This window comes from Wyeomyia smithii, chromosome 2 (genome assembly GCF_029784165.1).
Source record: "Wyeomyia smithii strain HCP4-BCI-WySm-NY-G18 chromosome 2, ASM2978416v1, whole genome shotgun sequence".
Lineage (NCBI taxonomy): Eukaryota > Metazoa > Arthropoda > Insecta > Diptera > Culicidae > Wyeomyia > Wyeomyia smithii.
Genome location: NC_073695.1, coordinates 52,282,711 through 52,298,847, shown reverse-complemented (window position 1 = coordinate 52,298,847; position 16,137 = coordinate 52,282,711). Strand labels below are relative to the sequence as shown.

General features: G+C 36.7%; 1 protein-coding gene across 3 annotated transcripts in view; it reads left to right on the top strand.

The window, feature by feature from the left end:
- Positions 1-1,735: 1,735 nt before the first annotated feature.
- The window catches only part of LOC129723976 (retinal homeobox protein Rx), a 132,739-nt gene continuing 118,337 nt past the window's right edge, over positions 1,736-16,137 (top strand). For 2 of the 3 annotated variants that reach the window (XM_055678501.1, XM_055678503.1), the window contains exons 1-2: positions 1,736-2,554; positions 2,627-2,740. In XM_055678501.1, the coding sequence (XP_055534476.1) occupies positions 2,341-2,554; positions 2,627-2,740 (328 nt within the window). In that variant the 5' untranslated portion in view covers positions 1,736-2,340. The remainder of the gene's footprint in view (positions 2,555-2,626; positions 2,741-16,137) is intronic. The other variant, XM_055678502.1, reaches the window with a different exon arrangement.

The following is a 16,137-nucleotide window of genomic DNA, read 5'->3' as shown; positions in this document are numbered from 1 at the left end:
AGTGTAAAATCGTACGTGCCATGTCCCGTTCCGAGTCCATGCTCGTTACTTTCACTAAACAGAACTTTAACACTAATGTCTTAATCGATATGTGAAGTTTTCCCCAAACCGTATCAAGTCATTGAGAAAATGAATTAAAAATTAATTAGGAATGCAACGGCTAATCAATCGAAAGCACGCGTTCGCGATGTTTGTTCTAGACTCATGTTATAAGTAGCCCCAACTTTTTTACAAGTTATGTCATTTTCCCAGTTTCACAAAACTGTCGTACAAATTATGAATCTCATTTCGTGTTAATAAACAGTGGAACCGAAAAGAACACGTTGATTCGTGTTTCGGTTTTGAGGGATGGCAATCAAATTCTACTCGTCTCAGAGTCCCAGCCACGCAACAGTTGTTGCATGTTTCATTCCTGCACTAAGGGCCTATTAATGATGAACATTTCTAGCATCTAAACGATTTGTTAGATCGATATAGAATCTTAGGCAAAGTCGTAGATAACAATTATGTACTTCTGAAAAAATTGTGAAAAAAAATTGAAAATAAAACCTTTTTTCTTTTGACTAATTTCAATTGTTAATCATTCATTTTTCCACCTTTAGTTGATTACTATTGGTTATCTTTTAGTGTGTTTTCGAAGAAAAATTTAGATTCATAAAACGTAAGTTTTTTCAAGGTGTTTATTCGGTAACTATAATTCCTTCAAATATCGAAAGAATGAAAAATTAAACTCCACTATCAACTTCAAAAGTAAATAATAAACTAACTCGTCCGCAGATACGTAATTCGAACTACGACTTGTAGTTTCCATCAGTTCATATGTGGACTGGAATTATATAATTTTGTTTTTTTTTTCCTAGGAAATTTTCATGTCTAACGGTGTATATATTTTTAAATCAAACAATCCTTTCTGGCTGTTTACCTTATTTTTTGAAAATTTTAGCTTTTTTGTTTCTCATTTCTCCACGATTAGATAATCATCAATATTAGCAAAACTGTTGTAGTTTTCAGCTTGAGCTTGAACGTTTCGCAAACTTTTGTAGTTTTCATAAGAAAAACAATTCACGTAGTCCTACGTCAAACCGAAACTAGGAGTAGAGTATGAATAGAGTGCTCTACTGCTATAGAATACATAAAAAACTATTCTAGAACCTGAAACGTGTTATTCAAAATAATATTTCGAATATTTGAAACCGTGAGCGTTCTGTGTATTTGAAGCAGAAAGCATTGAAGCCCCAGATAAAAACGAATACATGAAATAGTTGTGAAATCGATTGCATTCGCATCGATTTTCCGCATCATATTTTCACTAGAGAATCACACCATTTAAATTCAAAATTTATTCAGACACCGGTAAGTGGGTATCAACAATCCGATTCAATTTAACCGATTACGTTTTACTCACTGTTTAACAACCATTCCATTAATGTTTCCATTTTTTTTTTTCGAATGAAAACATTCTCGTTTGTTTGGTGAGCGACGGAAATTATTTGGTGAGTTCCTTCATGCGCCATTCATGGAACACAACCCGGTCACTCACCGTCCATAGCAGTGTGCACAGATTTCCACCCATTCTGCATTCGATTGTATTGTACCCGCGAGAGAGAGAGGAAGAGAAAACACAGCTCAACGAAAGACCGCCCCATCTCGTAGCACCGGACCGGTTTGCCCGTCTACACGGTGGTGGCCGGCTTGCGAAGCCAGCTATACAAGGATAAGTAGATGTTGATTCACCTTTCGTGTGTTAAGTTGTTTGTAGCGTTCTCTCTACCGTACTGAAGTGTTGTAGTAAAGCGTTGCGTCGGCGAAACGTTTGGTTGTTGTACTTTAGCCTAGCGAATATTCGTAGTTCGTCATCCGATAGAACAACGTTCGACGTATGCCACTGGAACTAGAAAGCAGCAGGTCCCGGTAGACAGTGAAACACATCGCGCTCGCGAGTGGGCAACTTCTGAAGTGGAAAAGTGTGTGGAAAACTTCTCCGTTTTGTGGGAAAATCGCGTGTGGCTTTTTGCAGTTTGCGTGATACAGGATTTCTGCCCTGCCAGGCCCGATAGCGAAGAAAACTGTGAAGGAATGTGGCTTTGTGTCGTTCAAAAGCTGCAGGAATATTAGGTGTGTGTGATTTGACTGCACACGTGAGTGCAGTTAAGTGGTTTTCCGTGAACGGATTGGTCTAATTTAGAAACACCTTCAAGTGTCTTGTGATGGTTAGTTTTCAAATGGATCTTATCGTGTAACACCCAGCCTAATCAGTCGAGTAAGTGGCGGGGGTCAAACAGTTCTTTTTTTGAAGTAAGAGTTGGAAGTCGTTGCCTCGGAAGGGTACCAGCTCGTAAAATGGACATCAAATCACTGTCGGACGTGCAGAAGCAGATCTTTCAAAACCTGGTTGAGAAGCTGATTGCACGTAACAAGTTTCCTCCCAGCGAGGCCGAGGATGTCCAGAAACTGTTAGAGAATGTGCGTGACGCCAAAAACTTCCACAAAATCATGGAAAAGCTGAAGGAGTGCGGCCAGCTGGACGTAGATATCGAGGAAAACTTTCGCGAAGGTTAGCGGTACAATGAGATCGAGACGCTGCTCACAGTCTCTAACCGGGGTGTCTTTTTTGCTTTGTTTGCAGAGAATGGATTTTTCCTCAAAGATAGCGTGAAAAAGTTCGGACCCGGTGGGCAGACGCTTACCCCGCGGCACACCATCGACGCAATATTAGGTTTGAATAATTGTGAAAATGGAGGTAGGATACTAATAATGATGATGACTTTGCTTGATTTGAGTGGTGGTGCACACTAACGCTTTTGATGGGGCTTTCGAGAGTTTTGTTTGGATATGTGTGATGGTGCGAATTGTTTTTTTTTTTTTATTGTGAGAAATTAGTTGGGCGTCTTAAAATGTTCTCGTTTGTGTCTAACAGCAATCTTTCAGTACTTGAAATTGTGTACACTTTGAGGCTGAATTCTAATGTCTGATGTTTGTTCATGAAGTTCTCTCCAGATTTCGTATATTCATGAAGAAATTATTCGTGCAACAATAATATATCTGATTAGAACAAAAATTTCAATAGCAAAATATAGTTTTGTTATTGTGGTTAAGATTGTTATTATAAAATATACTCAGATACGCAGTCAATTTCATTAATTCATCAAGTTCTACTATGTTTCTGCAGTACATGCAACTGTAACACCTCGCGAAACTTATTTGAGCAAAAATAAATGGTAATGATCTGGATATTTGTTTTTGGTAAATAAACTTCTGACTAGTTCAAATTATTCGATAACGAAGATTTTTTATTGCCTGAAGTGTTGGTTTTTTGGCCTTAGTCTTATAAAAAACCAACCTAGCATAATGACAGATATAGACATTTAAGAGCCTAATATAGGTATTTGTTTACAAAGTTCACAATCAAAATTTAGCTGAAACTTAAAAACTGAGATGTGTTTGCAGTGGAATGAGCCTAATTGTTTCAATTTTAATTCAATCAACTAAGCATACCTAAATGAGTTACACAGCCATTCTTCACAAATTTAGCGATTCTAATCGCCAATCCGCTACTTAAAAAATTTAGCATCATACACTGTGGTCGCTTTTTACGCGGTTGGTTATACCGCATTTAAAAGATTAGATTAGATATATTCATACTAAACTTATTTGATACCGCGTACAAACCATCTTCCGAATCGAGTGAAAATAATCCGCGTTATTGTAGAAATATCCCGTTCAAAAAAACGCATAAAAACCACCCGCGTAAAAAGCGACCCCAGTGTATTCTAAATGCAAAAGGCATATTAGCTAAACTTTCACTAATCACTAGTAGCTTACTTATTATTATGTAGATTGTTATATGCTGTAATTCATTGTATGTAACAATGTATACAAACATAAAAAAAAGTGTCAAAAAACATAGAAAACAAAAGTAATTTTGTTTGTATGTAAAATATATACATACTATCAAAAATGTTCCCATTAAAAACTTGATTATCTTTGGAGTCGAAAAATAACTGAAGTTAGGCAAATTTGATGTGCATCTTGAAGACAATTTTTGCGGGACAAAACTTCAACGTCGATAATCTAAAGATGATAATACTTCAATATGGCTTATACGATAGCAGTGAAGTATATTCATCATTCGCAATTTATGTCCACTATTAGCAATTCAGATTTTTTTTTTTTTTTGAAATACTTTTGTTATTGAAATATTACAAGGTATACAGACCTAGGGTTGTTTGAAATGGTGACGTGGGACGAAGATAAAAAATAAATAAAAATAACTTATAACCGTTACAAAAATGTTCAATGTGTTGAGTAATTTATGGTTTTCATGGTAATCATATTCATGAGATAAACCATCATCAGTAGCAGCATTGCAGTTTTGATTGCACGAGAACAGAAGTCGTGCCCGCTGCAATGATAGACGAAGAGAAACTAGCGGTGTTCTGCTCCACATATACTCTACGGTACTGTTGCTTTTACCAGCATGTTTTCTTTCAAGACATCAGTTTCTATTACGCTCTAACAGCAGGTTTAGAAATTGTTCAAAGAAAAGGGTTGTTTCAATTTGTCCGAAAAACCTTTACCTTCGAGACATCAAATTAATCTAAGTTCATGAAAGCAAACAAACATTGACCTGTTCGGACGGGGGAGACTCTGTATTTTTTTGGATATTGATACAGAGAATATCACAGGGAATTATTGGTGTCTATTCAGGTCGTCTATGCTAGAAATGCTCTCATGTGGTTGGTTCATTGTTCGTGTAAATATGCCCTTGACACTTTTTATCAATTTTTACCGGTTTGCAATGAAAAAATAATGATAACTAGTGTATTACAAAAATTGTTCAACATTTTATCTATCCAACAACATATTGGTTATTGTTATCCATCCTGTGGTTATGCTGTTATCGTCTGAAATCTGACGCAACATTCTCCAGTTTCATTTCCAATTCTACAGAATGCATATCAGTATAGAAAACAAAGACGTAGTCCCACGTCAAAAGTTTATTGCTGAACCATTTCGTTGAAAAACTTTATTTTTATATTTTATAGCAAAATATATATTCCAATCCCAATTTTTTTCATTTTTTATATGTTGTCAATAAAACTTTGGCAAAACACAGCTTTGACTCTTGCGATATTTGATAACAATTATTATTGTTTACCTTCGAAAGCTCATTCAATATTACTAAAGGTAGTAAATAATTCAGGCACTTCAAGCACTTACGAGTAATAAAAGCTACGGTTAAATTACTAGAACATAGTTCAATTTCGACCAACTTTTGGGTTGTCTTCAGCTCTTTGCTTGAATTTATTACATGTCAAGCCATTGTTTTATATTTTTTGACTTAAATTCTAGAACATGATTTCTGTAAGTAACTATAAAAGTTCGCTTACATTTTTTGTAACGTTTCTCAACAAAGATAATGATTTTATTATCAAATTGATTGCTAACTGAGGAAAAATTTGAGCTGAATCTGATTTCTTTGGGTGATGGTTCAAAAACGCTTGGTATAAAAAAGATTACCACAATTTTTTAAAACCACTTCCGTGTTTAAAAAATGCGTGTTCCTTAGATTTGTTTTTGTTTTAAATAATCGGTAAACAACTTAGAAGGTTCTAATGCCATAATGCAAAACTTTTCGCAGAAAATATGTACTTCAACTTGTTTATCAAAAACTTCTTTAAATATAATTAATTAGAATAATCATTTTTCCAATTGTAGTTTATGTTTTTGCCTAAAGAGGAAACTATTTAAAATATATAACAAATACACTGCTTTTATTATCCACGTTGTCCTTTAAAACTTGTTAAAACGCATTTTGTAATCTAAAATTCACAATAAATTTTGTACAAAATCAAGGAGGCCCATGCTAGGGAAGGTGCTCAGGGATAGTTCCGAGAGTTCGCATGAAGCTTTATATTTTTATCGATGTGAACACATTCAGGAGCTGCTCAAAACCATGAAAAATCTACAACACATTTCTTTTTTTAATTTATTTTGCTGCGGACGGAATTTGTTTATTATTCACATGAAGCTAATTATAAAATTAAGCCCATCGATCCCAGCCCCAGCCCATAGTTGAAAACTTCAATTGCCACATTAAGTTTATACGTGTTAAAGTGTTTATACGTGTATGAAAGCTTACAATTTGCAACACACCAGAATATGACTGCCGAATCAAAAATTGATTCATCAAATATAAAAAATATTCGAATTTTGATTAGGTTTAGGGTTTGTCTGAATATTAAGTTTTTATTAGCATTTATCAACAAATGACTATCGATATGACGGAGTCAATCACTGTCTATTCGTTGTAATTGTAGGGTAAGGAACGGCTTTAGCAGTGGCGCCTATTTTATCATCAGTCGACGAAAACAGGCCTAAAACTCCTGAATTTTAATCAATATCGACAATTCCAATGATGGAAACGAAAAGCTTCAATTGTCTAGTTGTCTTACGAATATAGGAAATACCGTTAATCACAAAGAAATCTGTGAACAAACAGCAATCCAAACAAATCAACCTATATTGCAGCCATTCAGGAGCCACTTCAGGTGCAGAAAAAAACAAACAGATAGAAACTGCTTAACCCGTAAAGACCCGGGACGGAACTTGTTTTTTTGAAAATGCTCGTTCTCAGCACTGGAACGGCCGATTTAGGTAAACTTGGAATTTTATTCAAGGGGAATAGTTGCTTTAAGTTTTGGTAAAGATGCCACCCCTCTGGACCCCTCCCCGTTTTCGTGAGACGCAAATATGTCTGTGTTTTTTTCTAATTTTTCAAACAGATTGAGCAAACACTGGGAATTTTCATACGTATCAATTGCTCCATGTATCAAATCATGTCAGGTAGATTAACTATGATATGTAAGAGTGAATTTTGGAGTTTCTAAATTATTTCAGTACAAAATCACAAAATCGTTCTTCAATTTTTAAGCTCCTATATCCATATGCGTCTCCTGAATCCATATGCGATGGAATATTTATTTTAAAAATACATAGTCTTGTGATTTTGTACTGATATAATTTGGAAACTCCAAAATTCATTCTTACATACCATATTTCATCCACCTGACATGATTTGATACATGGAGCAATTGATACGTATGAAAATTCCCAGCGTTCGCTCAATCTGTTTGAAAAATAAGAAAAAACACAGACATATTTGCGTCTCACAAAAACGGGGAGGGGTCCAGAGGGGTGGCACCTTTACCAAAACTTAGAGCTACTAATCCCCTTGAATAAAATTTGAGGTTTTTCTAAATCGACCGTTCCAGTGCTGAGAACAAGCATTTTCAAAAAACAAGTATCGTCCCGGGTCTTTTCGGGTTAAAATAGGTTCGGGGTGATTGGAATAGTGTCCCTCGATTGGAAACTTTAATTGATTATTGTTAAAATTTGCTAACAATGTTTTACAACCTGAAAACAAGTTCGGACAGAGAAAAAGATAAAGAACAGATTAATATACTTCTGTTGGAATTTCATCCAACACATTTTGAAAAAGCTGCTTTTAATATCGGGACTACTTTGTGATAAGGGCGAATCCTTGCCTGGTTTTCCTATCTAGTTTATCCAAGATGTTCTTAAAATTGGTTCTTAGAAAACATAAAAGCCGACGTTGAAATAAAAAGAACTCAAAAATAAATGTTTTTTGGTATTACAGCTATGAAAATTATTTTTTCTTGTTATTTATTAATCCCATATAAGCGTATTTCTTTTATATAGTTTTAATATTTAGCTCTATTTTAGATCTGTCAGATAAGTAAGTAGGGTTGATAAGTAAGTCTCAGTAAGTTGAAGCTCCTATACCGTTTGTCAGGTTTTTATTGAATTCTCGTCTAAATGATCCACTTTTTTTCGGCGTCCATTGTGAGTTTTGGTGAACTGACACCTTGTTTATTTTAAGTACCTAATTTTCAAAACAGGGTTAGCTTCTATGGGATAAAACTGTTTTTAGGAGAATTTTAAGGCGACATTTTCAAGACCTTAAAGATAAGTACTATAAAACTTTAACAATCAGAGCGGGGGCCTAGTGTGGTTGGTAACGTCTCCGTCAACCACGCTCGACGCCTGGGTTCGAATCCCACCGCCGACATAGGTGTCGATGGTTGTGAGGTGGCGTGATCCACTCACAACCAACCCAACTGGTCTAGATTCAATCCTAGCCGACACCGGGAGATTTTCTGAGGCGAAAAATCTCTAGGATCACGCCTTCCATCGCATGAGGAAGTAAAGCCGTTGGCGCCGGTCCGTTAATAAACGGGTCGTGAGTTAGGGTCCTGGGTGTGGAGTCGCCTCCCTGGGCGTCGGTGATTGGCCACAACAGTGGCGGAACTAGACCGACGAAGATAAGCGAGAATAAAAAAAAAAAATCACAAAACTACTATTAAGTTTTAATAAAGCTTCTTAGATATGTTTTGAAGAGATATCGAGTGTGTTTTAAATCTTCTCATGAGGTGTATTACACTGATGATGATGAACTCAATTGGAATGTTTTTCAATCACTCTTAAAAACTGTTGATAAAAAAAGGTAAAGGATAAAACTCGATATATTTAGTAATGTTTTAAGAAACTACCATGAACCATAAAACCAATTTGTAGTTGGTTACTTGGGATGAAAACCACTCGACTGAAAAGCTCGAAAAGGATGGAAATGGTTGTCAATTCGTAACGGGACTAGCAGCGTCACTATCAGCTGACGATTTTCGTTCAAAAATGACTTTGAGCACTGACAGAGACAGGTGGCATCCATACGCATCTGTCACGCAGGGGTTTAAAAATTAAAAAATATTTGAAAAATTGTTGTTTTTTTACAACCTTTTTAATAATTACTTTCCTGTCGAAGAGTATTTTCAACAGTTCCACAACTCTGAGTGGCTACGCGATTGAGAACTATTATTGCCCGGAACTTGCGTGATGTGCTTAATGGATGCCGTCACATAGCCTCTCACTCTCGCGTGTCCATTACCGTTCCAGCTGTGGCTTGTTGTGGATCGCAGAGTAGGCGCAGGCTCTTCCATTCCATACATGATATAATGTGATTGATACAAAAAGTATAACCGAAAGTCACACAGAAAAAAACGGGAAAAATCAGTTTGAAAGGACTTTACGTAAGTCAATCCGTCAACTGAAACAGTCATCAATTTCATCAATTTCCAATTCGGAACTTGACCTTCTGTTTATTTAAACACGAATTTCGCAACCGACTATTCAGTGTACAGGACAATTGCGGGGTTAGCGCTACGATTCTGCTGACACTAAAAGTCTCTCTCGAGCCGAGACTCGAACCTACGGTGACTGGCTTGTTAGGTTAGCATCGTACCTCGAGACCATCTGGGAGATACAACACAGACAGCGTAAATAGAGGTCAAAAAAGTGGAGCCTTGCGAAGGAGAGTTAATGATTTTCGGAATCTATATTTATCTATATAAATAAAACTAAGTCGCTGTTCGTGTGTCACGATTTTTACTCAAGAGCGGATCAACGGAAATTTGTATGTAGCGGTTTTATGGGCCCGGGAAGGCTTGTATGCTGGAGAGAGTTTCCTCCCTCTTCTACAAGGAAGGGCTCTCATACAAATGGAACACAAATTTCTGCATAACTCAAGAACTAATCTAGCGAATGGAATCAAATTTGACATGCATAAGGTTTTGGAAGCAAAAAAATATTTTCATGGATGTTCGATAGCCCTTTTTTCTTTGGAACGGAGGGGTCCCATCCAAATAAAACATAAATTTCTGCATAACTCGAGAAATGAAGAAGTAATAGGAATTTAATCACGCAAAAGTTGAAGTCTTGTACAATCATTGTGTCTTCCCGATTCGCACAAATGTTGCACAGAAATCGCACAATAAATGTGTGAAACCCATAACGCAACAGTTGTACTGCGAATACATTGACATAGAATGAAATCAGAATATGTATCATATACCGACACTTTATTTCTCACGTCGAGTGTATTAGTGACTGCACGCGCTTTTTTCTCAAGCGACGAGAGAAATTTCTCTCTCGCTCGTAGAATTTCCATGTATGTGCGACAAATTACAATTTGCAGGTTGCTCTTCCGCTTCTATTTCGGCTCGGATTGCGACGCGCAAGGCGATATCCCGTTGCTTCACGATATGAGCGAGACACCTCTGCTGTACATACTTGATACCAGTGTCTCCCACTCATACTGTCGGTGCGTGCTTGCTGCTATTCAGAGGAATGCATGAAGAAGAAAAAGTATCTCGAAAGCGTGTGTGCAAAAGACTTGAAAAGCGTAGCATATGTCTCGTCCTCAAGCAGAAAGGAGGAGAATGGTTTTGCTTCTCACTCGCTTTGCAATGCTACTTGATACCAGTTGAAACTGTTTAGGTGTAGTAGTTTGGAGCTGCCAAATACATTGGAGAAACGCTAGAGCATTAGTTGCGTAATGCCCAACACGCAATCACTGTACTGGTTCCGAATTACATCAACAATTGCGCTAAAAACGCACAATTTTGTACTGGTTTCGCACCATCCAACTTTTGCGTGATTGGACATGTGGAGGTTTTTAGTAGCAATACATAATCATGTGGTAGTTTGAGACCCCTCCCTCCTCTGGGAGAAAAGGGCTCTATACAAATGAAACACAAGTTTTCATACAAATCGAGGACTAATCAAGCAAATGGAACCAAATTGGACAAGAGGAGCTTTTAGGGGGAAGATATGTTGTTATTGTGATTTGATACCCTTCGCTCCTCTAAAAGAGAAAGCTCCCACACAAATGAAACACGATTTTCTACATAAAGCGTGGTACGCAGTTGAAAAGAAAAGAGGTTCACGAAATTTTGCCCTTTTTACCAAACGGAATTTTGACAGCTGAGAATGCTTCACAGTAACGATATCTGACGTGAGAGAGCGCATGATTTTTCCTTTTTTCTAGAACACTCGAACACACTTGTTTACCGCAATCTGGCGTGAGAGCAGGGATGCCAGGTAATTTTTTCAAAAGTCTGGTCCGCGAAAAAATTTTTTCCTACCCGAAGCCCGAAGGCTGAAAAAACTTTCCGGCAAATCGAAAACTGTCGAGCAAAAAAAATACAGGTCACCACTAATGCACTAATGCAAAATTCGGGTCGTTCACATATTTTTCAATGTCTTCACATGTTTTCTCCAATGTCTTCACGTTGTCGTCACAAAAATGGATGTCTTCATCGTACACTGAAAATATTTTTCACGTGATTGTTACGTGAAAGTTCCTATACTTGTTCATTTCATGTCATTTTGCATGATTTATGTGACAAACATAACATCTACGTGAAAATCTCATGCATACCATGGTTAATCACGTACCATCTACGTGAACTTGACAACGTCAAAAAAGATGTATCACGTAAATTCTCAGTGCGAAAATAACCAGAAATTAAAATGGCGAAGCTGTTGTCTGACTCTGAACATAAAACAGAATTTCTGGATGGCTTTCAAATAAGTGAATTTTCGAAAAATCCTAATAAACTCGAGACTTGAGCTTAAAGGTTTCACACAGCTTCAGTTCAAAGGTGGAAGAGTTACCTGAAAGAAAACAGCTGCAGCGGATAATAACAATCCCCGGGAATGTCGTAATATTTATTAGTTTTATGTTGTTGTTTTATTTATTCACGAATTTGCATACCTGGGTGATATCTGGTAGCATTTACGTTTTACGAAATGTACAATTTTCATTTATTTCTCTAATTTTTATGAGGTAGGAAACGGGGTTTAGAAATTATCAAAATATGTTGCGTAATAAATCAGATATGCAAATTCGTCGTTTACCAGTAGATGAGTTCTACGTGAAACTCACATGAAATGCATGGATCTACTGAAAGTTTCAAAGGATAATTCATCTCACCAGGTCATGATGAACTCTAATTTGGGCGCGGACTGAATTTCAATATTTATTTCCCAAATTTCTAGTAGAGTCTAACGGAAACCGATAATTATTTCTTTTGATTTCATGAACTCAAATGACAATCACGTAGAATCTACTAGAAAACGATAGTGGAAAATATTCACGTAACTTTTCCGGTAACTATAACGTGAAAAATATTTTGAATGTAGGCTAATGTCTTCCAATCTGGCATCGCTGGGTGTGAGACGACCAACCAACTGCCTGACACTTTCAGTACCTGAATAATGTCTGTGCTAATTATTCCGTGCAAGAAAAAGTGACATTTTGCTTCACAGCAGTGTTCACAGCAAGTGAACTTTGTTATCCATTACGGTTTATGATTTCTTTTTAGCTGCGTACTAGCTACCAGAAGAAATTTCATTGCCTGATTCAGTGCCTGAATTTTACATGGGATTGAGATAGGAAAATGAATTCCTTTTTGAACTGCATACTGCACTTAAGTCTAGAAATGATTAATCAAATGAAACCAAATTTGGAATGTGAAGATTATAGAGTAACACAAGTTTTCATACAAATCGAGGACTAATCAAGCAAATGGAACCAAATTGAACAAGAGGAGCTTTTAGGGGAAAGATATGGTGTTATTGTGATTTGATACCCTTCGCTCCTCTAAAAGAGAAAGCTCCCACACAAATAAAACACGATTTTCTACATAAGTCTAGAAATGATCAATCAAATGAAACCAAATTTGGAATATGAAGATTTTAGAGTAAAAAAAATGTTTTTATGATGATTTTCACCCCTCCAATTCTACAAGGTGGAGGAGTTCCCCACAAATGAAACACGTATTCAACCAATTTTTCTGCAAAATCAACCCCAGACATCATTTTGAAATACAAGATGGTGACTGCTGCTCTCTGTAAAACAGCCCAAAATGACGGAACATTCCTGGTTTTACACAACACCTACACCCAACGCAAACGGGGAATATTTTATTACTTTTGGGCAATTTTTTATTACTTTTTGTGTCTTATGACTGCGCATTATACACAAAAAGTAACAAACAAAAAGTAATAAAAATTATGACGGCCACACGCTTGTATGTGTTTCTGCGGGAGAACATACAGCCAAGCACCGCAATGCATGTGTTGGCAAGACTTCACTCGCTGCATTTGTATTGATGCAACGATCTGGTTCATTTTTGTCTCCCTTCATCCACACATAATCAGAATCTCAACCGTCAACCTCAAATGTCCAATTAGAAACACTTTCGTTTCGTCTCCTAGTGTTTACTTGAAATGGAAATATGTAATACTGTCTGACCAGAGTTGCCGAAGTTGCGAATATTGTTCTGAATGGGAACGAGTTTCGTATATTCAAACAGGTCCAAATGAGTTTCCATGAACCAATGATTATGTGCTGTAAATAGCCTGCAAGAAAGCGAATGTTTTTATTTTTCTCTGACGCAGACAGATCGTGATGTCATTTTAAGGCGCATTTCAAGTCTTTGAAATCATCAACGTTTGCATACTCTATGACGGGGAAAATGTTGCTTGGCAGCTCTTGTCATATTTTTTTCGCTCCTCCGTATGCATACAACGAGCGAACTAATACACGCCCACCGGATGAATTGGAGATTGAAAAAACTTGTAACATGTGCAACTTATGCGACGGTGTGTGATTTTTTTTTGACTTGAGGTGGAAAGGGAGCATTTTTCGGCAGAAAAAACGTTGCATGTGGTTGAAACGACCATTATTAGATAGTCGTACTCTCATAACACGTGCTGAATATATGACAGTATGTGTTGTTACTTGACTGGGGAAGAATTTTATTGCTTTTTTAGTAATGGATTTGTTACCTAAAAGGTAATTTTGCACTATTGCTTCTAAAGTAATAAGGAAAAGTTTTGCGTGTAGTAACTCAGGTAATAAGAACTTTCTCAACTATTTGAACCAATTTCAAGCTTCTAATGTACACACCCAAAAATTTTTGTTGAATTCGGTAATGCAAATTACCATAGTACAATCTCAATTTACTGAGAATTTATTATTAAAATTTAATTATTATATAATAATTAAAACCACGATGCAACACTGCATACAGAAACTCAATTGTTAACATTTTCTACCAAGTTTACGAATATGTTGTGGCGAAATTTCAGTTAGGTAAAAACGGATTTCACGAAAAAATGTGCTAGCTGTGATATTTGTTTTAAACCGAGCGTCTCGGTAGTTATTTTCTTATCGGAATCATGACCAAGCACGCAGTGATGCTGTTCTTGACAATAAATTACCGAAATTTGATACTAAATTGTAAGAGTGTGTACTCGAATATTTATTTCAATACAATTGGTAAACGCAATGTTTATGTCTGACGAATACTAATCAAAAGCATAAGTAGAAATCTCGAGGCGGCAAAGCACTGTAAAAATGTAAATGAAAAATCGGTTCTTGAAGTTTCAATGAATGAGGTAGAAAGTCAAAAGTTTTGCTATTTAATGTGTATTAATCTAGAACCTACTCGTGAGTCATTTTTTTATTTACAAAACAAACATGTTTCTTACAAAAAAAGTTTGGAACGGAAGTACTGGATCGTTTATTTAGAGAATCACCATTTTGTTGAAATGTGAGACATTTTAAACGCACACGGAACACTTTAAAGGAACACGTATTTCAAAGGAGAACATTTTGCCCAAAACGTAGGACTGTCCCGCGAAAAGTGGTACTTCTTGTCACTTTACACATCATTGATTTTACAAAATAATTGTACCTACTTATCTTACTAAACTCGATGAATCCGGTTTAATATTCGGGTACTTCGACAGCCCGCAGTGTTTCTCCACACAAACACGCCATTTTCACCAAAAATTGGAGAAAAACACTTTTAAGCGTAAACTTTAATTGAGTGGATAACTCAAACACGCGCAAAACATAGTTGTCTTCCGTTGAACACATCTCGCCAAACATGTGAAAAGGGCCCATGTGCCATATGTAAACAAGCCAAATTTTTTCGTTTTTTGATTAATACAAGCGAAATCTGCCCTTACCAATAAGCTTTATTGATAAAGAATTTACTCTTCATCAAACAATCTTATTTGTACGGGTAGATTAAGCTTGTATTTATTGAAAAACGTGAAATTGTGGCTTGTTTACATATGGCACATGGGCCCTTTTCACATGTTTGGCGAGACATGCTCGTAAACTGTCAAACATAACTATAGTCTTTTTGGACATCGGGTGAAATATTTCAATCATGGAGTGCAATATTTCAAATATTGGAAATGTGTAATCTTTCTGTGGATTTGTGGAAGCACGGCACTAAAATGTGTTGCGATTTGTTTTGCTCACTTATTTGATCATTAACATTAGAGTATCGAAAATAAAAACAATTTTCTAGTCCAATATGAAGTAGCATAAGCTCAAATCAAATATAACGACCTTTGAGCATTTTAGAAAACAAATCTTGCAAACCAATTAAACAATTCCAAGCAATACCACAGCCCCAAAGGAAGCAATCTCTAAAACCATCCCAAAAACACATCAGTTTTAATATTCAATCTTACCCCCTAATCAAACAATTACCCTCTCGAAACAGCCCCATCCTGCAGGGGACGGATGTGTTTCGTATGGATTCTAAAGTAGGAAAATGGACAAGCATAACAAAGACAATCACTGCAGTGCGCCTGGATCGGCAAAAGGGCCTTCAAATGGAAAAACATCCCGCTGGATCCTGTGCAAACATTGAACCTTCTTGCCTGCTTCGGTCTCCGGAAAATACACTTATCGGTCGGTTCCTACGTGAGGTATCTCCTGCAAGCAACGCCGACGGTATCCGATGATTTTATCTTCCAAATTACACCAGACATCTACATTAAGCCGACAGGCGAAGCAGTTCCTTGTGACCAACCGAGTCGACATTGACAAACCAGGCCACGGCAGAGTGTGGGATTCGGGAAGGTTGCTTCCTTTTAAATTTTCTGCCAATGTAAAAATAGCCGGAACAGGAAAAACGAGACACATGCGTATTGGAGATTCGAAACACTGTTAAATTTTGCTTCCTTTCTGTAGAAAGAGGACTCCTTCTATGTGGTTAGCATTATGATATAAAATCAAAATTCTCATTTTTCAAATTAGGCACAGATTGATAGCTATCAATTATAATTAGGTAAACTGGTTCAAACCGGTTTGGAACAACAGTTCTGGTAAATCACCATTCCGACGCTCCCCTTGCCTAGTTTCATTTGACTAGCTTTGCGACAATAACTTTGTCTCTTTCGGTTCTTCTT